At 42.1% G+C, this 23,409-nt stretch overlaps 1 protein-coding gene across 1 annotated transcript in view; it reads right to left on the reverse strand.

Annotated features, from left to right (window-relative positions):
* LOC126209860 (cytochrome P450 4C1-like) overlaps positions 1 to 22,995 on the reverse strand; it is a 120,839-nt gene extending 97,844 nt beyond the window's left edge. The window contains exons 1-2 of the mRNA XM_049938986.1: positions 22,977 to 22,995; positions 4,334 to 4,453 (exon numbers count right to left, since the gene is read on the reverse strand). Of these exons, the coding sequence (XP_049794943.1) occupies positions 4,334 to 4,453; positions 22,977 to 22,995 (139 nt within the window). The remainder of the gene's footprint in view (positions 1 to 4,333; positions 4,454 to 22,976) is intronic.
* Positions 22,996 to 23,409: the final 414 nt, after the last annotated feature.

Raw genomic sequence — 23,409 nt, forward strand, 5'->3', positions numbered from 1 at the left:
TGCTCGTGCCGTCTCTAACACCTTTGCCCGTCGGCTACACTGCAATGTATCTTCTTTCCCTCCCTTTCACTTCCCCTCAATTGCATATGGGTGCCCACCTCTGTTTGCATGAAGTGTACACAAAGTAGGTCTGTACCAGAGAACTTGATTTTATACTGTTTTCAAACATTATAGCTGTATCCATATGAAGGTAAAACCGAGCGCCAAGTGGGAATTGGCACAAAGTGCTGTGGTATTCTGACACGTTACTACCCTTAAGGGGGGTAGGACTTCAAACGGACCGACTTGGAGCACGAGAGATACCACGGGACATTTTAATTTCCACTGTCTATACTTTTACATATAAATTCATAAAACGTTGTCAGTATGGCCAGGAAGGACTCAGGATGCACACTCATAGGAATGAAAGTTCAAAAATATAACAAAATAATCGTTTTTACATTTGAAAATTCACGATTTTTTCACTCACTATTGGCTGCATTTGTTGCTATAGGTACACTTTTCTTCATAAGTAAGAGAGAGTCTTCGATGAATTTTGCACAGCTTACACACCATACTTACAGGTGTATGACTCTGTGGAATTTATTTAATTCATGAAATTTTAAACTTCATGTTTAGAAAAAACTCAAATTTTATTGTTAATTATCTCAATTTTTACCACAGTTTTTAATAGATTTGGAAAATTCTAGAGTTTTGCATTAAGGAGTTTGTGGTTAATAAGCATACCAAATTTGAAGGCAATAGGATATTTATTTTGGATGCTACATGTACCTACTAAGTACAGAAATTTGTGTTTAGCAGAAAATGGGCATTGAAGTTTCTGCTTGTATATAGCATTCTTGTAGTACTGTCCAGCACCATGAGCAAGTTCTTTTCCATTTTCTAAATCAATTTTCTTCCTTTTCACATTCCTATGATGCTCTCTTCTTGATTTTATTACCTCCAAAAATTAGTTATCTGCTTTCACTACAAGCTGTCAGACTGCCGTATAAAAAGCTTTGATGCAGTTCACACCGGGCTTAATTCCCACTTTCTCTAAAACATATTTTACGCTTTGCACAACATCATTAAAACATGAAACTTCATCATAAACACCAATACCATGTGTATTTATTCCCACAAAAATGGCTTTTGGCAATCTTTCCCATACACATTGGTTTGATTTTGGGTACAGGAGGACATTTCTTCAATAAGTTTTCATTTGCAAGGTCCCTGAATATAGGTTTGAAAGCTTCCATTGCAGCATTTTGTAGAGAATTCCTGTGATGATATTCTTCACAACCAGCAATTGACCTTTGGTAGCCACACCATGATTCACTTTCTTTTGGGCACAATTTGTGCTTAAGGTAGTTGTCTGTGGACATTTTGTGGAAGTATAAGGCCCAAGCTGCTTGCTTCATATTTTTCAAGTCCCCTGTGAATTCTAGGCATCTTTTGCGATAATATGTCACAAACTGACACAAAACAACACAGCCAAATGAAAATCGTTTCGAAATTCACAACACCACACTGCAAGCCTTTCAAAACAGAGAACAAACAAAATCAGCGATCAAAACAATAGACGTCAATAGCAGCAAAGTATATCAATAGTCTTTTGTTTCACGTATGACAGTCTCTGGCGCAAATACAAACATCCGAATTCTACAGAGCGAAATACACTCAAATATGACAGAAGAATGCTGTGCAAAGGGGTGTGGCGCTGCATCTTGGTACACTTAAGACCAAATAAAGTGCCTTATAATCTCTCAAATATATGTATTTTGTACGTCAAACTATTCAGGAAGACGTGTGCTACAAAATAGGCATGTGTCTCAAAAATCTTTTTTTTTTAAATTTTTGACGTCCCACCCCTTAAAGAGAGTCAAAAACAGTAATTTCAGTGATTTAATATAAATTTAAAAAAAGAAAAAAAGAACAGGGTAGGTATCAGCATATGGTGGTTCCGCGTATTGTCGTCTGCAATATGTACGGCTCAGCGCTGTAATGCAGCCAATGCTCAGTACCACCTTCTTCGTGAAGCTGAGAATGCAAAATATAAGGGAAATAACCACCATCAAAAACTTTCAAATGTTCGTGGGGCCTTTTCCGACAGAAGTAAGCCGTACAACGACGTCATTGTTAGTCGACGAATGACCGAATCATTTTTTGCATAGCTTGGGTGAAAATCCTGCAAGGCACAAATAAAATGACCAGTCCAAGTATCTGAGGGACGTATAGCGTAAGAAGGAGTAAAAAGTGTTCGGTCATTAACGTCCACTAACAATGTGCCGCCGACGCCTCTGTCCTAGCGAGCCTCTAAAAACACATCATGAAAATTAAAAATCATATAAAAGTGACATGATTTTTGTTAGAAATGAAAGGCACAGTAACTTGAACTTCGTACTCTATCGAGAAAACCTAATTATCATTTGCATAATAATCCTTACAATGAGCACGGCAGAATGGCGTCCGTACCTTACGAGAGCGAGACAACGAAAGGCAAAACTCACAAGCGGTAACAAACATCCGAACTACAAACACATCAGATGTACCAATTAGTCCAACTATGAGATATGACATTTTAGAGTCCATAAACTCACGTAAATGCATAAATTTCAAGTAAGAGCCCAGGTGCAACGATTACAGATTTACACTATGTGATCAAAAGTATCCGGACACCCCAAAACATACGTTTTTCGTATTAGATGCACTGTGCTGTCACGTACTACCAGGTACGCCATACAAACGACCCCAGCAACCTTTAGGCATCGTGAAAGAGCAGAATGGGGCGCTCCGAGGAACTCACGGATTTCGAAGGTGGTCAGGTGACATGGTGTCACTTGTTTCATACGTCTGTAAATGAGATTTCCACACTCCTAAACATCCCTACGTCCACTGTTTCCGATGTGATTGTGAAGTGGAAACGTGAAGGGACACGTAAAGCACAAAGGCATACAGGCCGATCTCGTCTGTTGACTGACAGAGTTCAAAAATGGCTCTGAGCACTATGGGACTTAACTTCTGAGGTCATCAGTCGGCTAGAACTTAGAACTACTTAAACCTAACTAACCTAAGGAGATCACACACATCCATGCCCGAGGCAGGATTCGAACCTGAGACCGTAGCGGTCGCGCGGTTCCAGACTGTAGCGCCTAGAACCGCTCGGCCACCCCGGCCGGCACTGACAGAGTCCTCGGACAGTTGAAGAGGGGTAATGTGTAATAGGCAGACATCCATCCAGACCATCACACAGGAATTCCATACTGTATCAGGATCCACTGAAAGTTCTATGACAGGCAGGAGGTGAAAATACCTGGATTTCATGGTCGAGCGGCTGCTCGTAAGCCACACGTTACGCCAGTAAAGCCAAATTATGCCTCGCTTAGTTTAAGGAGCGTAAACATTGGACGACTGAACAGTGGAAAAACGTTGTATGGAGTGACGAATCACGGTATACAATGTGGCGATCCGATGGCAGGGTGTGGGTATGTCGAATGCCCGGTGAACGTCATCTGCCAGCGTTGTGGTCGTTTCATGGAGGGGGCTTGCACCCCTTGTTGTTTTGCGTGGCACTATCACAGCACAGGCCTACATTGATGTTTAAAGCACATTCTTGGTTCCCACTGTTGAAGAGCAATTAGTGGATGGCGATTGCATCTTTCAACACGATCGAGCACCTGTTCATAATGCACGGCCTGTGGCGGAATGGTTACACGACAGTAACATCCCTGTAATGGACTGGCCTGCACAGAGTCCTGACCTAAATCCTATAGAACACCTTTGGAATGTTTTGGAACGCCGACTTCGTGCCAGGCCTCACCGACGGACATCGATACCTCTCCTCAGAGCAGCACTCTGTGAAGAATGGGCTGCCATACCCCAAGAAACCTTCCAGCACCTGAGTGAACATATGCCTGCGAGAGCGGAAGCTATCATAAAGGCTAGGGGTGGGCCAACACCATATTGAATTCCAGCATTACGGATGGAGGGCGCTACGAAGTGGTAAGTCATTTTCAGCCAGATGTCCGGATACTTTTGATCAGTTAGTGTATTTCACAAGCAGCTCATATATACAAAATAGGGTGAAATAAAAAGTAATAATACAATATAGACTAAAATCAGAGGATGTGTTGAAATACGAAAGAGCTTCTGGGGGTCGGTCTTTGTTATATGTAAATATTTATAATGCCGCATACTTCCATACGACAATACGTCAGTTCTTGAATACACAAAAAAGGCCAGCAGGAATGACCACATGTTGGTTTGACCAATTCGAGGGGAGGCGTCACGGAGATGATGAGAAACTTGAACTGGCAGCACTTGAAGGTAGAGCGCCTCGTGAAAGACTACTCACACGGCAGAGGGGGCTGCTCGCGAACACTGGACACGGACGGCACCTGAGGCAGAGGTGGAGCGCCGATGACGTAGGAGCCCGCGCTGCGGTGAGACTTCTGCGACGTCTGCCGGTGCAGCACTGTACGGTGCAGAATGCAACGCGCTGTTATTATATGCACCACCCGTCAGCCTTGGACACACCCAAAGCCACCCGCACCGGTTCTTAGTCATGACCTTGAGCGTGCATCGGCTCTCAGCAAAAAAGTGCTCTGGGTTTAGAAATTCCCAGCAGATGGAAAGAGCCACGAGTTACCAGATAGGACTGTGAGGCGTTGTAATCTGCCACGTATTATCAGGCAGAATATCACATTCGTTTACAAGCAACATGTCGTATCAGATGGTAATATCCCACCGGAACCGTTGTGCAGTAGCATTAAAAAAAAACTAGCACTGAGTCGCAAATTCAGACTGTCCAATCTCTATTCTTATTGCAGATCTAGATAGCAGCTATTGCATACCTATCTTCAATGCATTTAAATCAAATCATATAGACTCGTCTAGCTTTCGTCGACACGTTTTTTTATGCGATTTTATTGTAATCCGGCAATGTATATACGTAAATTGCGTAAAAAAGGTGTAGACAAAAGCTAGACGGGCCTATATGATTTGATTTAAAAGCACTGAAGATAGCTGTTCAACAGCTGAAAATATATACAGGGCGGTCCATTAATCGTGACCGGGCCAAATAACTCACGAAATAAGCGTCACACGAAAAAACTACAAAGAACGAAACCCGTCTAGCTTGAAGGGGGAAACCAGATGGCGCTGTTGTTGGCCCGCTAGACGGCGCTGCCATAGGTCAAAGGGATATCAACTGCGTTTTTTAAAAATAGAAACCCACATATTTTATTACATATTCGTGTAGTACGTAAAGAAATATGAATGTTTTAGTTGCATCACTTTTTTAGCTTTGTGATAGACGGCGCTGTAATCGTCACAAACATATGGCTCACAATTTTAGACGAATAGTTGGTAACACGTAGGATTTCTAAATTAAAACACAGAACGTAGGTACCTTTGAACGTTTTATTTCGCTTGTTCCAATGTGATACTTGTACCTTTGTGAACTTTATCATTTCTCAGAGCGCATGCTGTTACAGCGTGATTACCTGTAAATACCACATTAATGCAATAAATGCTCAAAATGAAGTTCGTCAATATCAATGCATTTGGCAATACGTGTAACGACATTCCTCTCAACAGCGAGTAGTTCGCCTTCCGTAATGTTCGCACATGCATTGACAATGCGCTGACGCATGTTGTCAGGCGTTGCCGGTGGATCACGATAACAAATATCCTTCAACTTTCCCTACAGAAAGAAATCCGGGGACGTCAGATCCGGTGAACGTGCGGGCCACGGTATGGTGCTTCGACGACCAATCCACCTGTCATGAAATATGCTATTCAATACCGCTTCAAACGTACGCGAGCTATGTGCCGGACATCCATCATGTTGGAAGTACATCGCCATTCTGTCATGCAGAGAAACATCTTGTAGTAACATAGGTAGAACATTACGTAGGAAATAAGCATACACTGTACCATTTAGATTGTCATCGATAAAATGGGGGCCAATTATCCTTCCTCCCATAATGCCGCACCATACATTAACCTGCCAAGGTGGCTGATGTCCCACTTGTCGCAGCCATCGTGGATTCTCCGTTGCCCAATACTGCATATTATGCCGGTTTACGTTACCGCTGTTAGTGAATGACGCTTCGTCGCTAAATAGAACGCGTGCAAAAAGTCTGTCATCGACCCGTAATTTCTCTTGTGCCCAGTGGCAGAAGTGTACACGACGTTCTAAGTCGTCGCCATGCAATTCCTGCTGGATAGAAATATAGTACGGGTGCAATCGATGTTGATGCAGCATTCTCATCACCGACGTTTTTGAGATACCCGAGTCTCGCGCAATTTGTCTGCTACTGATGTGCGGATTAGCCGCGACAGCAGCTAAAACGCCTACTTGGGCATCATCATTTGTTGCAGGTCGTGGTTGACGTTTCACATGTGGCTGAACACTTCCTGTTTCCTTAAATAACGTAACTATCCGGCGAACGGTCCGGACGCTTGGATGATGTCGTCCAGGATACCGAGCAGCATACATAGAACACGCCCGTTGAGCATTTTTATCACAATAGCATACATCAACACGATATCGACCTTTTCCGAAATTGGTAAACGGTCCATTTTAAAACGGGTAATGTATCACGAAGCAAATACCGTCCGCACTGGCGGAATGTTACGTGATACCACGTACTTATACGTTTGTGACTATTACAGCGCCATGCATCACAAAGGGAAAAAAGTGGTCCAACTAAAACATTCAGTTTTTACGTACTACACGAATATGTAATAAAAAAGTGGGGGTTCCTATTTGAAAAAACGCAGTTGATATCCGTTTGACCTATGGCAGCGTCATCTAGCGGACCAACCATAGCGCCATCTGGTTTTCCCCTTCAAGCTAGACAAGTTTCGTTCTCTGCAGTTTTTTCGTTTCGTTTGATGCTTATTTCATGAGTTATTTGGCCCGGTCACTATCAATGGAACACACTATATAATATAGTTTTCAGTTAATGTAAGTTCACTACCTGTTCATATTACAACATATATAAGCTCTTATGCAGACAAAAAAGTCAACAGAATGTCAGACACAATAAGTTTACCTCACTACGTACAAGTGAAACGTAACTGGGCTTAGAAGCTTGCTGTGTCTGACGACTAAAACTGATTGCATAGATAAAGTTTTTTACCAGCAGGTCACGACAGTAGTGTGACATTTTTGAAACAATTAATCTCAATAAAGATAAAAAGTGAATCGTCAAATGCACAAAAAGAGCTTTATTTAGCTTACTTTACCGGTTTCAATAGTTTAAACTGCCATCTTCAGAAGTGAAATAGGTTCAAATCATTGGTAAGCCAAAAAATACATTTGTAGGATAAGTATGTTGAAAACAAATATACAAAGACTAAACAGGAGAAGTATTGCTTGTTAAAACAAATGTAAAATATTTGGACTTGTGTATACCTTTGTTACAGAGTCAGCCGGCCGGAGTGGCTGTGCGGTTCTATGCGCTACAGTCTGGAGCCGAGCGACTGCTAAGGTCGCAGGTTCGAATCCTGCCTCGGGCATGGATGTGTGTGATGTCCTTAGGTTAGTTAGGTTTAATTAGTTCTAAGTTCTAGGCGACTGATGACCTCAGAAGTTAAGTCGCATAGTGCTCAGAGTCATTTGAACCATTTGTTACAGAGTCAAATCGCAAAAAAAAATACATGATATACGCGATGAGTAGAGAACGATAAACTGTCAAATTGGACTTATAAAGTCATGTAAAATGATAAATATAAGCACTTCAACGGACAGGTATGCGGTGGATCAAGCGTTAAGCAAACAGTCACATATAAAAAAATATCATTACTATGTAAAGGAAGCCAAACAAAGGCAGGCAAACTGTTAAAATTTTATTATCAGTTGATGGTGGCGCCATGGGACGATAGGGAGGCGGTGATACGTGGTGCTGTTCAGTATAATGAAGTCGGGGCCGGCCGCTGAATGCGTGTCTGCAGAAACCCCCGGCGCTTAATTACAAGTTCACCTTGCGTGCAGACTGTTCCCGTAATTTTTCTAGATACTAAGTAAAGTGTGGGAGCTAGGAAACCTTGGTAACTGTTTCAGCAAGACAGTGAGTGAAAGTTGCACATTAAACATTGTAGCAGCTCGTGGCTATGCCAAGAAAACACGGTTAAAAAGAAAGAGATCTCTGTTACGTCAAAAGAGACTTTCACATATTCGATGTAGACAACAGAATGAATTACTTTAAAAATCTGTGAGCAAGCCAGCTCCGAATCTGTAATCAGATACAAGAAGAACTCGACAAGAAATAAGTTATTGTAAATCATTTAACACAGGAGCTACAGAATAAAAAAAAAATCTATTTTTCAGTGCGAGTCAGTCAGTCGGCAGATCCCTAGAGTTAAGACGAGAATATTCATAAATTTCAAATCTCTTCTAAACGACTAATTTTGCACCCTTTGTCTAACATATGCAAAATTTGCATATCGAGTAAGGAGGATAGGGGGAAATGTGTGGTTTTCAGTTTCAAGATTTTCTGCAAAAGTTGATTTATAAGTATGTTCACCATTTTTGTTGAGTAAATGCTGGCGAAAACAGGTCTTAAAAGCCCTCCCTTTTTGTCCTATATAAAATATCGGACACCCACTGCACTGGACTTCGTACATCGCACATTTGTGAACCTCTGGTTAAGTACGACAAGCAGCTTAGAGACATTATTCGTGTGGTAAACGCTACACTGAACTCATATTTTCTAAACAACTCGACAATAAGATATTATTACTCGCCTAGGAAAGCAGTAGTATTTTTTCTTTCACAGTGACATCATCTTTATTAGTAAAGAAGAATTGGCGTACCTATTAGTTTTAGCATTATAGATTTTTTTTCACAAGACTTCACGGATCGTCGTTGTTGACACAGGGCACTGAAGATTGTTAAGCTCTGTGGCAGGGTAGCAGAGGGTGTAGAAGGGACTCCAAACATGCGGTCAATCATAGCATGAAAAAATACCGCTTTGTTTTATTTGGTAGTTATTTTCCTCTACATGTCAGAACAGTTTTTCCCGTATAAGATACGCAATTTCATGATGATGAAATTAAGTCCATGGCAATGATTTTCTATGTACTACATAAATTTGATTTTCTTGTACCACTAGCAGTTCAGGGACTCACTAAGAGATAAAATCATTTACATCGCCTTAGAATACGACGATGGTATAATTGTACTGTATTTTATTAAACCGAGGACCTAGAAACGACGCAGAAGCTTCATCCCGCTGTAGCCCTCAGTGGTTCACAACCCCACAACAGGCCACAGCAGTCCTCCCACCCCACCGCCGCCCCACACCGAACTCCGGGTTATTTTGTGGTTCGGCTCCCAGTGAATCCCTCCCCGGGAACGTCTCATACCAGACGAGTCTAATCCCAAATGTTTGCGTGTAGAATATTATGGTGTACGTGTACGCCGACACAGTGTAACTGAGGGGGAATAAGGGGAACCAGCCCGCATTCGTCGATATACATGGAAAACCGCCTTAAAAAACATTCTCTGGCTGGCCGGTACACCGGAGCTCGACACTAATCTGCCGGGTGGATTCGTGGGAAGACCGTGCGGCTAGCCGGGCGGGTCTGGTATCATACATATACTAGCGAAAAAGTCACCTAGAAAACCAGTGAGACAGTTCCCCATAGGAAGACCTTCATCTTGGTGAAATATCCGCTTACTGAAGCTGAAATAGTTATATGTGAGACTAATACTCAAAAGAGGATGCCATCTCACCTATTCTATTTAATATTATCTTAGAGAAGATTGATAGAGAATTCACCAAAACTAATCCACAAGGGATCCAACTGCAGGGACAGAACATCACTAGACTTGCTTATGCAGATGATGTAGCCTTAATAAGCACTTCAAAAGCTGAATTAATCAGGATGATGCAAAATTATTACAAAATAGCTGAGAAAGCTGGACTTCATGTGAATGAAGAAAAGACAGAATATCTAGTCATAAGTAAAAAACTCCAAAAGAATACACCACTGACCGTAAATGGTCTCACTTTCAAGGCAGTTGACCACTTCAAGTACTTAGGGTCTTTTTAGCAGAGACAATAGAGCAGAAATAGAAATAGACGCCCGTTTAGCAGCAGCTAATAGAACTTTTTACAGCTGTATCAAAATTTTAAGGATGAGATCACTTAGTACTGAATTCAAAATCCGTTTTTATCAGTCAACTATTGTACCAGTAGCATTATATGGATGTGAAGCTATTACATTCAGGAAAAAAGATGAAGAAAAACTGTTGATATTTGAAAGAAAAATACTAAGAAAAATATTTGGACCAATCTTCGATGAAAATGTCATGGAGTGGAGGATAAGGAAAAATGAAGAACTACGGGAGCTGTACAAACATAGTACCATTGTGGATATGTTAAAGAAAAGAAGACTGAACTGGTCTGGTCATGTAGCAAGGATGCCGGAGAACAGACTACCCAAAATAGCATCCACTAAGAAATTAGAAGGAAAGAGAAGAAGAGGAAGACCTCGAATTAGGTGGATGGAGAATATCCGGGAAGATGCAGCTAGGATGGGCATCAACTCTGATTGGACAACAATTTCCCTGGATAGAAATAATTGGAAGAGGCTCGTAGAGCAGGTGTATGGTCGATAAGGCCTTAGCCACGTGTAAAGTAAGTAAAGTAATACTCAAAAGCGTTATCATTTCTTTAATTTTTACCAGAATTCAATTTCTTGTACTTCGAGAGATTTTCTCTAATAATTAGGATCGTTTCATCCACTGTAATATTAGTGTTGAGATTCGTGATATCAAGCGATGCAAGCAAATCCCCATAAGAAAAGGTAGCATCTTTAAAAGAGTTAACTTGTTCTTTCCTATTTTTCACTGAAAAAGATGTCCGCCCCCGGTAGCTGAGTGGTCAGCGCGACAGCCCGGGTTCGATTCCCGGCTGGGTCGGAGATTTTCTCCGCTCAGAGACTGGGTGTTGTGTTGTCCTAATCATCGTCATCTCATCCCCATCGACGCGCAAGATGCTGAAGTGGCGCCCAATCGAAAGACTTACACCTGGCGAACGGTCTACCCGACGGGAACATATCTTGAGGAGAAACGATAACTTCGAGAAACACAACGGGCTATCAATTCCATTAACAATCGGAGTAATGTGCCAATCATTGTTACGTGTCTTAACTTGCGATCTTGAAGTTGCCGTCTTAGTTTTCAAGGTTAACGATGCAGCGCGGTCTTTCAGAGAGAAAAGGGAACTACAAGAATCAAAGGCTGTTTTATGCTGAGATGACAAAAGTCGTGGGATGCCTCCTAATGTCATCTCGGACCATCTTTTGCCCGACCCAGTGCAATAGCTGGGCGTGGCACGTGAACATCAAGTTGTTGGAAGTCCCCTGCAGAAATACTGAGCCATGCTGCCTCTACAGCCGTCCATAACTGGAGAAGTGTTGCCAGTGCAGGATTATGGGCACGAATTGACCTCTTGATTATTTTCCATAAATGTTCATTTGACCTGGAACTCAAGGAAGGCAGGATTCGTTTAGGATTGTGGACGGGGCCGTAATCAGTTACTTTTGCAATTACACAAATTTATTTTAAAACGGTAATTCCAGACTCAGCAATAAATAAGATAGCACACGTTATCAATGAAGGAATAAACAACTGTGTGATTAATACTGCTTTCAGTGTGTTACAGTTTACCAAACGAGCATAACATACAGACACAGCAAATAATGTTTCTAAAACAAGCCAATGTGATCGTAATTAGAATTTCAAGGCAAGTAAGCACAGTAACGGCTGAAGGCCTTTAATGGCAAGAACGGCAATTATAAAAATATTTAACAAACATACTGTAAAACAGCAATGCAATAGCAAAGTTAATTTAAAAAGACAGGCAACTGATCACCATACGGGTGAGACAAAATGATGATAATCTTGATAGCACAAGCCGGCCGCGGTGGCCGTGCGGTTCTAGGCGCTCCAGTCCGGAGCCGCGCTGCTGCTACGGTCGCAGGTTCGAATCCTGCCTCGGGCATGGATGTGTGTGATGTCCTTAGGTTAGTTAGGTTTAAGTAGTTCTAAGTTCCAGGGGACTGATGACCACAGCAGTTGAGTCCCATAGTGCTCAGAGCCATTTGAACCATTTGATAGCACAACCATTTAAACCTGCTGTAACGCAAGAATGGAAATTATATTAAAAATTTAAAAAAGACATAGGAGTAAAACAGTAAATACAACAGAAAGGTTAATTTAAAAGGAAAAGCAACTGATCACCAAACAGGTGACACAAAATGGTGGTAAACTTGGTAGCACAATCATTTAAAGCTGCTGTAAAGCCAGGAATGGCAATTATATAACAAATTTAGAAACATTCCATAGAGCAGCAAATACAATAATAAAACACAATGGCCAGTCGCACATGGTGCACCAGGAATCGACCTCTGAGTAGGTCCGGCAAAGAAACACTTCTGCGAGCCATGAGATAGGCAGCCAAGAGTTGTATTCACTTCACAAGATGGTAACTCAGACCAGTGGCAGCCTAACGAATGACTAATGACAATCTTGCTGAGGCAACCTGACGTCCAATAAACCAAATTCGAAGATGTAATAATACGCCAAAGCCGGAATCAGCTGTCTGGACTCCGCCCACAGAATACTGTGTTTAGAGGGCTCAGAACAAGAAAGGAATCACTACCACCAGAGTGGAAGCATCGCCAACCAACCTACAATCAATAAAGCTGTCAACGCTACACGCCTCACCGGACAGCAGTGGCAAGGCTAGGAAACGTACACTGCCGTTACATACACTAACCCCCAGGGCAGGTAACTGGGGCGTTAGCAGCCACGAGGCAGGAAAAATACCGCTGGTTGAACTAGGTAACTGGGGCGTTAGCAGCCACGAGGCAGGAAAAATACCGCTGGTTGAACTTAACAAATAGTAACAAACTGAACCCAATAAATACTAATTAGAACTCCAGGAAATCTAACCAGATCCGCCTTCCCCAAGCACTCCACTCGCTGCTCTTCGCCTCGGCAACACTACAAGCAGCAACACGAACCCAAGACACTGGAGAATCGCAAGATCTCACAATGGTGGAGGTTTCTCAACTTGAATCCAAAAGCACTCAACTTAAAACTTGCACGATCTGCTTTACGATGAGATCGTGCACCCTCGTGACCACAGGCCTTCGATCCGTGAGTCCATGCACGCCGCCAGCGGTCCCGGCGTGTTCTCGCACTGTGTGCACCTGGCTCCTCCTGAGTCTCCAACCGAAATGCACACGACCCGGAAGAACAACGACGTCACCCCAAACATAGGGCCACAGTTACTACATATCGATAACAGCAGCTGCTGCCACTAGCGGACAGACAATGCTTGCGAAACCAGGTGGCGCGAGTCAACACGAAAAGAAGACAAACAACCAGAACCATGCCAACTAAACGATACCGTCTGGCCTCCAACAGAGGACGGAAACCTACAAACAACACCAATGCGAGCCGCAGCATGGCTTAGTTCGACAGGATTGAAGGTAGGCGATCTGGCTAGCCAAATGGTTCAAATCGCTCTGAGCATTATGGGACTTAACTTCTGAGGTCATCAGTCCCCTAGAACTACACCACTGGCCATTAAAATTGCTACACCAAGAAGAAATGCAGATGATAAACGGGTATTCATTGGACAAATATATTACACTTGAACTGACATGTGATTACATTTTCATGCAATTTGGGTGCATAGATCCTGAGAAATCACTACCCAGAACAACCACCTCTGGCCGTAATAACGGCCTTGATACGCCTGGGCATTGAGTCAAACAGAGCTCGGATGGCGTGTACAGGTACAGCTGCCCATGCAGCTTCAACACGATATCACAGTTCATCAAGAGTAGTGACTGGCGTCACTGGCCAGTTGCTCGGCCACCATTGACCAGATGTTTTCAATTGGTGAGAGATCTGGAGAATGTGCTGGCCAGGGCAGCAGTCGAACATTTTCTGTATCAAAGGCCCGTACAGGACCTGCAACATGCGGTCGTGCATTATCCTGCTGAAATATAGGATTTCGCAGGGATCGAATGAAGGGTAGAGCCACGGATCGTAACACATCTGAAATGTAACGTCCACTGTTCAGAGTTCCTTCAATGCGAACAAGAGGTGACACCCCATACCATCACGCCGGGTGATAATGCCAGTATGGCGATGACGAATACACGCTTCCAATGTGCGTTCACCGCGATGTCGCCAAACTCGGATTCGGCCATCATGATGCTCTAAACAGAACCTGGATTCATCCGAAAAAATGACGTTTTGCCATTCGTGCACCTAGGTTCGTGGTTGAGTACACCATCGCAGGCGCTCCTGTCTGTGATGCAGCGTCAAGGGTAACCGCAGCCATGGTCTCCGAGCTGATAGTCCATGCTGCTGCAAACGTCGTCGAACTGTTCGTGCAGATGGTTGTTGTCTTGTAAACGTCCCCATCTGTTGACTCAGGGATCGAGACGTGGCTGCACGATCCGTTACATCCATGCGAATAAGATGCCTGTCGTCTCGACTGCTAGTGATACGAGGTCGTTGGGATCCAGCATGGCGTTCCGTATTACCCTCCTGAACCCACCGATTCCATATTCTGCTAACAGTCATTGGATCTCGACCAACGCGAGCAGCAATGTCGCGATACGATAAACCGCAATCGCGATAGGCTAAAATCCGACCTTTATCAAAGCCGGAAACGTGATGGTACGCATTTCTCCTCCTTACACGAGGCATCACAACAACGTTTCACCAAGCAACGCCGGTCAACTGCTGTTTGCGTATGAGAAATCGGTTGGAAACTTTCCTCATGTCAGCACGTTGTAGGTGTCGCCACCGGCGCCAACCTTGTGTGAATGCTCTGAAAAGCTAATCGTTTGCATATCACAGCATCTTCTTCCTGTCGGTTAAATTTCGCGTCTGTAGCACGTCATCTTCGTGGTGTCGCAATTTTAATGGCCAGTAGTGTACGTTTAATTATTCAGATGTGCACTTCCTTAAAATAGATCCCTGAATCGAATTTGGTAAAGTTTGTGAATTGAATGAATGGTTGGTCGTCTGCTGACCACAGATAATGAAGGTAGGTTCTATAATCATCTTTGAGACGGTTATCTGTTCACCTTTGGCCGAACCAAAGAGAGGAAGTATACCAGAATACCAGAGGGCCTGGAATGTGGCTGACGAATACGGTGGCAAGGTCCTCCCCCACTTCTGCTGAAGCGCGGGATGACCGGATGAACGTCCATGTTTCAGCACTCTGTCGTTGGTTCCTGAGGTGTGCAGACGTGCTCTGTGTGTGCTCTAGAAAAACAAAGTTAAATGAAAATGGTACGCACGTGGAATATTTAGGAGTAGATGAACTAATAATTTCTCTTTTCAGAAACTTTTGGTGGGAGGCTGATGTAAATTGTTCTGAAAAAGACAGGCAGGTAAAAATTCATGGTGAACACCGGAATTGACAAAGAAACCACGTGTTGTAATCATAAGACCAAATGCCAGCGTGTGGTAGTATTAAGATGAAATACTTGCGTGTGTCAATCTAAGTTGAAAATAATTAAGATTTCCGTGTGCAGAACTTGAATTAGAGACAAGCACTTCCGTGATGAGTACAGTGTGAGTCTCAACCTGACTATGAGACAATAAAAAGAGTTAGAAGTGTTTGTCCTAGCATTCAGTTGAGGATCCGTGTGTGAGATAAATAAGATATCAAAACTTTCATTATGAGATACATTCGTGTGACGCCAGATACTGTGAGAGAGAATTAAGGTCAGTCAGCCATCTACCCAGCAACTCCATGTGGATTGCATTGCACAGGGAGATGTGCATATATCCTCCAGAGTTTGTGGTAGGAAAATTATTACGTAGGTCAGTGACGTGTGAATCTGGGATGACTATTGTTTGATGTGGGAAAGCAGAACGAGTGGAAACCAAAAATTTTGTGTTTAGAGATGTTTTTTATACTGTCAGTGTAATTTATTATGTGTATTTAATCTGTGTGATTTGCATGAGACAGTAGCGAATTTAGTGGGTCAAACACGATTTTTCTCAGTACAGCACGAAAGTCAGTAAGTTCGTTATGTTGCTAATGAATGTGGGAGAGAATGTAGTAGCAAAAGATTCCTTACCAATCCAGAAAGTGCACAGTAGCAATAGACAGAAACATTACGAGACCATAGAATAGAAAAATGCTTACGTCATATCATGCCCATTGGGTGGAGAATCACTTGTTTAACTACTGTGTTTAAGTGTAATGCCAGGGATTTTTCAACATTAGCGTGAAAGAATTTATTGTAATAAAAAAGGAGATATATGAGACAAATAGTGGCCTGGATTATTGAGTTGTGGGTAGCCATTTTGTTGAGGTATTTTACCATAACCTCCATTTTCTTGCTGGGATGTCTAAGCTTTGGATAAAATATATACGACAGGTAGGAAATGTGGCCTTGCCAGGGTGGAGTGAGTCCATCAGAAATGTACACTAGCTATTAGTCACATGCGTTATCCATTCCGTTGCATTAAAAAGTAAGGACGAGAATAAATATTAGCTTAACTGATAGACACTAGGGCTCATATTTCAAGCATAGTTGCAGAGGGTATGATAATCATGAAAAGGCACTCATCTAGTAGGCCTGACTACTAGATGGCACAGAATGGGGTAGGAACCTCCCAATACAATATAAAAGTATTTTAACAGTAACCTTTCGGTAGGCAGACCGCACAACGGGAAGCATTAGTGGGGAAGAGAGTGTTAATAAATGTGTACATCGAGCAAGCACTCAAGCAAACGAAGGAGAAATTGGGAGCGGGAAGTTAAGATCAGGAAAAATATGTAAAAACTCTATATTTTGCCATTCATGTTGTATTGCCTCAATGGCGTCAAAGGTTTTGGAAAAGCAGTTGCACAGAATGGATAGTCTCTTAGACAGGTGTTATGAACAACACCAAAAGTAAAACAAAGGAAAGTGATTGTAGTCGAATTATGTCAGGTGATGCGGAGGGAAGTGGAGTAGGAATTTAGACACTTTAGCTAGTAGATGAGAATTGCATTTTAGGCAGCGAAATAACTGATAATTACCAAAATACAGAGGATAAAAAATACGCACTGGCAGTAGCAAGAATATATTTTCATCATAATATATTTTACCCAAATGAGCAAAACCTGAACACTGAAAATAAATTTAAATGTTTGGAAGTACACTCTAAGAAAAAAAAAAAAAAGGACACCACGAAGGCATCTTCGGATGAGACGGAAATCGGTGGGTGCGGAGTACGTGTACAGGCAAACAAATGATTACAAAAAACCAAACTTCCTGGCAGATAAAAACTGTGTGCCGGACCGAGACTCGAACTCGGGAACTTTGCCTTTCGCGGGCAAGTGCTCTACCAACTGAGCTACCCAAGCACGACTCACGCCCCGTCCTCACAGCTTTACTTCTGTCAGTACCTCGTCTCCTACCTTCCAAACTTTACAGAAGCTCTCCTCGCAGGAAGTTTCATATCAGCGCACACTCCGCTGCAGAGTGAAAATCTCATTCTGGAAATGATCACAATTTCAGAAAAAAATGGATAATTTATTCAAGAGAAAGAGCTTCAAAAATTGAGCAAGTCAGTAAAGAGCTGACCGATCTCCGGCCCTTACGCAAGCTGCTATTCGGTTTGTCATTGACTGATAGAGTTGTTCCATTCCTCTTGAAGTATATCCTGTTAAAGTCTGGAACCGCAAGACCGCTACGGCCGCAGGTTCGAATCCTGCCTCGGGCATGGTTGTTTGTGATGTCCTTAGGTTAGTTAGGTTTAACTAGTTCTAAGTTCTAGGGGACTAATGACCTCAGCAGTTGAGTCCCATAGTGCTCAGAGCCATTTTATATCCTGTTAAATTCTGTCCGATTGGCGTGTTAGATCGTCAAAATCCCGAGATGATAGCAGGACCCTGCCCATAATCTTCCAGACGTTCTCAACTGGGGAGAGGCTGGCGACCTTGCTAGCCAAGTTAGCTGTTCTTGCTGCTGCACACGCGAAGTAGAAGTGAAGCGGCAAAAATGTTTCTGTCTTCCCCGACATGACGGCGCTTCTGGTAGTGGCAACGGTCCAGTGCCTGCTAATAGACGGAAGTTCTTTTTGTTCCAGGCGCTCTGCAGCCTCGTAATTGGGGACCAGTACAATTATTGTAGCTCTTGTCTTCTGCAGCGAAATTCTCATGGACAACACTCTTGCTGACCTCGTCTCCGTTGCGCCAGAACCTCCGATTCTGCGTCCGTTCCCACACGTATTTCCACGAATACTTCCTTTCTGCAGCCTAGCACTCGACTCCAAAGATCTTAAACAGGACTAAGTACTTGGTATTGCCAGTGTGTATAGGGCAACTCGGTGGCGGAACGGGATACTTAATGTTTAACAATTGTTGTAAGATAATGGAGCACCAGAAAACACTTCTTAAAGGAATAAAAAAAAACATGTTGTAGTGCAAGCTAGCTTAACGTACTTGAAAATCACTTAATTGTGTATTATGTAGTTTTTGCATTTTTTTCAAACAAACTGTTGCACATTTCCCGATCTACATCTACATATATACTTCGCTAGACACCAAGCGGTGTGTGGCGGAGGGCACAATTCGTGCCAAAGTCATATTTCCCCCTCTCTGTTCCACTCGCGGATCGCACGAGGGAAAAATGACTGTCTGATCGAGCTCTTATTTCCCTTATCTTTGAATGATGATCATTACGCGATTTGAAAGTTGGTGGTAGTAATATATGCTCTACATCCTCGGCGAAGATCGGATTTCGGAATTTAGTGAGCAGCCCCTTCCGTTTAGCGCGTCGTCTATCTGCAAGTGTGTCCCACTTCAAACTTTCTACGAGATTTGTAACGCTCACACAATGGCTAAATGTACCTGTCACGAATCTTGCAGCTCTTCTTTGGATCTTCTCAGTCTATTGAATCAGACCCAACTGGTAAGGGTCCCTTACAGACGAACAGTACTCTAAGACTGGACGAACTAACGTATTGTAAGTAATTTCCTTTGTTGAAGTACTGCATCGCTTCAGGATTCTACCAATTAACCGCAATCTAGAGTTCGCCTTGCCCGTTACTTCTGTATTCTTTTCATTCCATTTGAGACCATTTGGAATAGTCACACCCAGATACTTGACGGACGTTACCGCTTCCAGAGACTGGGCATTTATTTTGTACTCGTACAGTGATGGGGATTTTCGCCTTGTTATACGCAGTAGGTTACACTTACTAATATTGAGAGATAACTGCTAGTCATTACACCACGCATTTATTTTCTGCAAATCCTCATTGATTTGTTCACAATTTTTGTGTGATACTACTTTCCTGTAGACTACAGCCGCATCGGCAAACAGTCTAATGCCGCTGTCAATACCATCAACCAGATAGTACAAATCGTAAAAAGCAGCGGACCTATTACGCTGCCCTGGGGCACACCTGAAGTTACGCTTGTTTCTGTTGATCTCACCCCATTCAGGACGACATACTGCTCTCTGTTTGTTAGAAACTTTCTATCCAACCGCATATATCATCGGATAGACCGTAAGCGCGCACTTTTTGGAGCAAGCGACAGTGCGGAACTGAGTCGAACGCCTTTCGAAAGTCGAGAAATATGGCATCAACCTGGGAGCCGGTATATAGAGCCTGTTGTATATCATGCACAAAGAGGGCGAGCTGTGTCTCGCATGACTGCTGTTTCCTAAAACCGTGCTGATTTTGCAGATGAGCTTCTCAGAGTCTAGAAAGGTCATTATGTTTATTTATTTGTTTGTTGTTCCGTGGGACCAAATTAAGGAGAAGTCTCCATGGTCATGGAACGAGTCAATATATGAAATTATAACACGAATAGTAGAAAAAGATAAAATCAAATATAAGTAACATATTCAGGCGACAATTCGTAAGTTTAAATAAAGAAAATCAACAATGTAACAATGGAATTTGCTTAATTTTTCAGCTCTTCCAGGAGCTCCTCGACAGAATAGAAGGAGTGAGCCATCAGGAAACTCTTCAGTTTAGACTTAAAAAAGTGTTTGGGCTACTGCTTAGATTTTTGAGTTCTTGTGGTAGTTTATTGAAAATGGATGCAGCAGAATACTGCACTCCTTTCTGCATATGAGTCAAGGAAGTGCATTCCACATGCAGATTTGATTTCTGCCTAGTATTAACTGAGTGAAAGCTGCTAACTCTTGGGAATAAGCTAATACTGCTAACAACAAACGACATTAAAGAAAATATATACTGTGAGGGCAATGTCAGAATTCCCAGACTATTGAATAGGGGTCGACAAGAGGTTCTCGAACTTACACCACACATAGCTCGAACAGCCCGTTTTTGAGCCAAAAATACCCTTTTTGTATCAGAAGAATTACCCCAAAAAATAATACCATATGACATAATCGTATGAAAATATGCAAAGTAGACTATTTTTCGCGTTGAACTGTCACTTATTTCAGATACTGTTCTAATGGTAAGTAAAGCAGCATTTAGTTTCTGAACAAGATCCTGAACATGGGCTTTCCACAACAGCTTACTATCTATCCAAACGCCTAGAAACTTAAACTGTTCCGTCTCGCTTATAATATCCCCATTCTGTCTGATCAAAAAATGGGTTCTTGTTGAATTGTGAGTTAGAAACTGTAAAAACTGAGTCTTACTGTGATTTAGCATCAAATTATTTTCCACAAGCCACGAACTTATTTCATGAACTACATTATTTGATACTGTTTCAGTATTACACACAAGATCCTTCACTACCAAGCTGGTGTCATCAGCAAACAGAAATAGAAGGCATATCATTTATATAAATAAGAAATAGCAGTGGCCCCAGCACCGACCCTTGGGGAACGCCCCACTTAACAGTGCCCCATTGGGACTGAACATCACTACCACTCTCAATATTGCGGATAATTACCTTCTGCTTTCTGTTCTTAAAGTAAGGGGCGAGCCAATTGTAAGCTACTCTCCTTACTGCATAATGGTCCAACTTCTGCAGTAATATTTTGTGGTCAACACAGTCAAAAGCCTTCGTTAAATCAAAGAAAACACCTAGCGTTCGCAACCTTTTATTTAATCCGTCCAAAACCTCACCGAGAAAAGAGAATATAGCATTTTCAGTTGTTAAACCATTTCTAAAACCAAAATGTACATTTGACAGCAAATTATGTGAATTTAAATGCTCCTGTAACCTTGTATATACAACCCTCTCGATAACTTTAGCAAACCCCGATGGCATAGAAATAGGTCTATAATTGTCAACATTATCCCTGTCTCCCTTTTTATAAAGTGGCTTCACTACCGAGTACTTTAATCGATCAGGAAACCGACCACTCCTAAACGAAAAGTTACAGATATGGCTAAGTACTAGGCTAACATACATAGAACAATACTTCAGTATCCTGCTAGATACCCCGTCATTTAGTCTTTAGTGACTTAATTATTAACTCAATCTCCCTCTTGTCAGTATCATGGAGGAACATTTCAGGCAACAGTCTCGGAACACTTTTTTCTACGAGCGCTATATGATTCCCTGTTGGAACTAGGTTTCTATTTAGTTCACCTGCTATATTCAGAAAGTGATTATTAAATACTGTACATATATGCGACTTATCAGTAACACGGTCATTCCCACTACGCACTGATTCTATATCCTCGACCTGTCCCTGCAGACCAGCCACTTCCTTTACGACTGACCATATGGTTTTAATTTTATCCTGAGACTTAGCTATTCTATCTGCATACCACATACTTTTTGCCTTGCTAATAACTTTTTTAAGCACCTTACAGTACTGTTTGTAATGGGCTACTGCATTTAGATTTTGACTATTTCTAACGTTTTGATATAATTGCCACCTTGTTCTACAGGATATTCTTATCCCTCTAGTAAGCCACCCAGGCTGCCTGTTTGTGCTAGTACCCTGTTATGAACGTTCTAACGGAAAGCAACTTTCAAAGAGCACGAGAAAAGTCTTGAGGAAAGCATTATATTTATTGTCTGCTGTATCAGCACTATTAACATCTTGCCACTCTTATTACTTGACAAGGTTTACAAAGGTCTCTACAGCAACTGGATCAGCTTTCCTAAAAAGTTGATAACTATACATAACATGTGTTGCAGCACAAAAATCTTTTAGCGTTAAAATTTGTGCATCATGATCTGAAAGGCCATTCACCTTTTTGCTAACAGAATGCCCTTCTAGTAATGAGGAATGAACAAAAATGTTGTCTATGGTTGTTCTACTGTTCCCTTGCACTCTCGTTGGAAAGAATACAGTTTGCATAAGTTTATATGAATTAAGGAGGTCTACCAGCATCCTTTTCCTTGCACAATCACTTATACAATTAATATTGAAGTCACCACATATAACTAACTTTTGTATTTCCTATAAAATGAACCAAGAACCTCCTCTAGCTTTAGCAAAAATGTTGTGAAATCGGAGTCTGGGGATCTATAAATAACAACAGTTAGAAGTTTAGCTCCACTAAATTTAACCACACCTGCACAACATTCAAACACCTTTTCAGTGCAGTACTTTGAAACATCAATTGACTCAAATGGGATACCGTTTTTCACATACATGGCTACTCCCCCACACCGCAAAGAGCTCCTAGAAAAGCTGCCAGCCAACCTGTATCCTGGTAAAGGAAGCCTCTGAATTATCTCCTTATTTAAGAAGTGTTCAGATATACCAATAATTTCAGAGTCAACATCTATAAGCATTCACTAACTTTATCTCTAATACCTTGTTTATTTTGATGAAATATACTAATTCCCTCATTAATCGGATACCTAAGCTTTGTCGAAAGTGGTTTCTTTGTTAGAGAGACTTCCCTTAAGCAGGAATACCTATCAGCTGACTTCAATCTAAAAATAGTGCAGCTCCAACACCCACTACTACAGGAATTTTCCCATGAGTGATCCCACCACCCCCACCTATGCTGTCACCTATAAGCTTTTCCAACCTCCCCTTTTCCATACCTGTTGAGGTGCAGGCCATGTTGAAAGGTGGCTACACTGAGTCACAGCGCCAGAGATTGCGCCAAAGATTATTATTCCGCCGCCTCCACTGGTGCAGTAGTAGTCCAGAGGATGTGGAGTGCAGTTGTTGTTCTGTCGGGCGAGAGAGTAGATGCTGTTCGGTTGGTGTAATGTATAGATGGAAGATGTTGCAATGATCACAGTGTATTTTTCGTCAATATATATTGAGGTAAAAAAAAAAAAGTATTACAGATTTTTTTAATGACAATGCCTCTTGGGCACAGGTTGTCAACAAATCATCTGGCTCGTGTTCATGTATTAGACTTTTAATTCTGGTTTCTATGTGCAATTATAGTATTTCTGGTTTTTCAATTAGTCACTTTAAATGGTGTTTAAAATATCTTGTCGTATTGAGGAAGAACCGAGCCAGATA

Source organism: Schistocerca nitens, chromosome 10 (genome assembly GCF_023898315.1).
Source record: "Schistocerca nitens isolate TAMUIC-IGC-003100 chromosome 10, iqSchNite1.1, whole genome shotgun sequence".
Taxonomy (NCBI): domain Eukaryota; kingdom Metazoa; phylum Arthropoda; class Insecta; order Orthoptera; family Acrididae; genus Schistocerca; species Schistocerca nitens.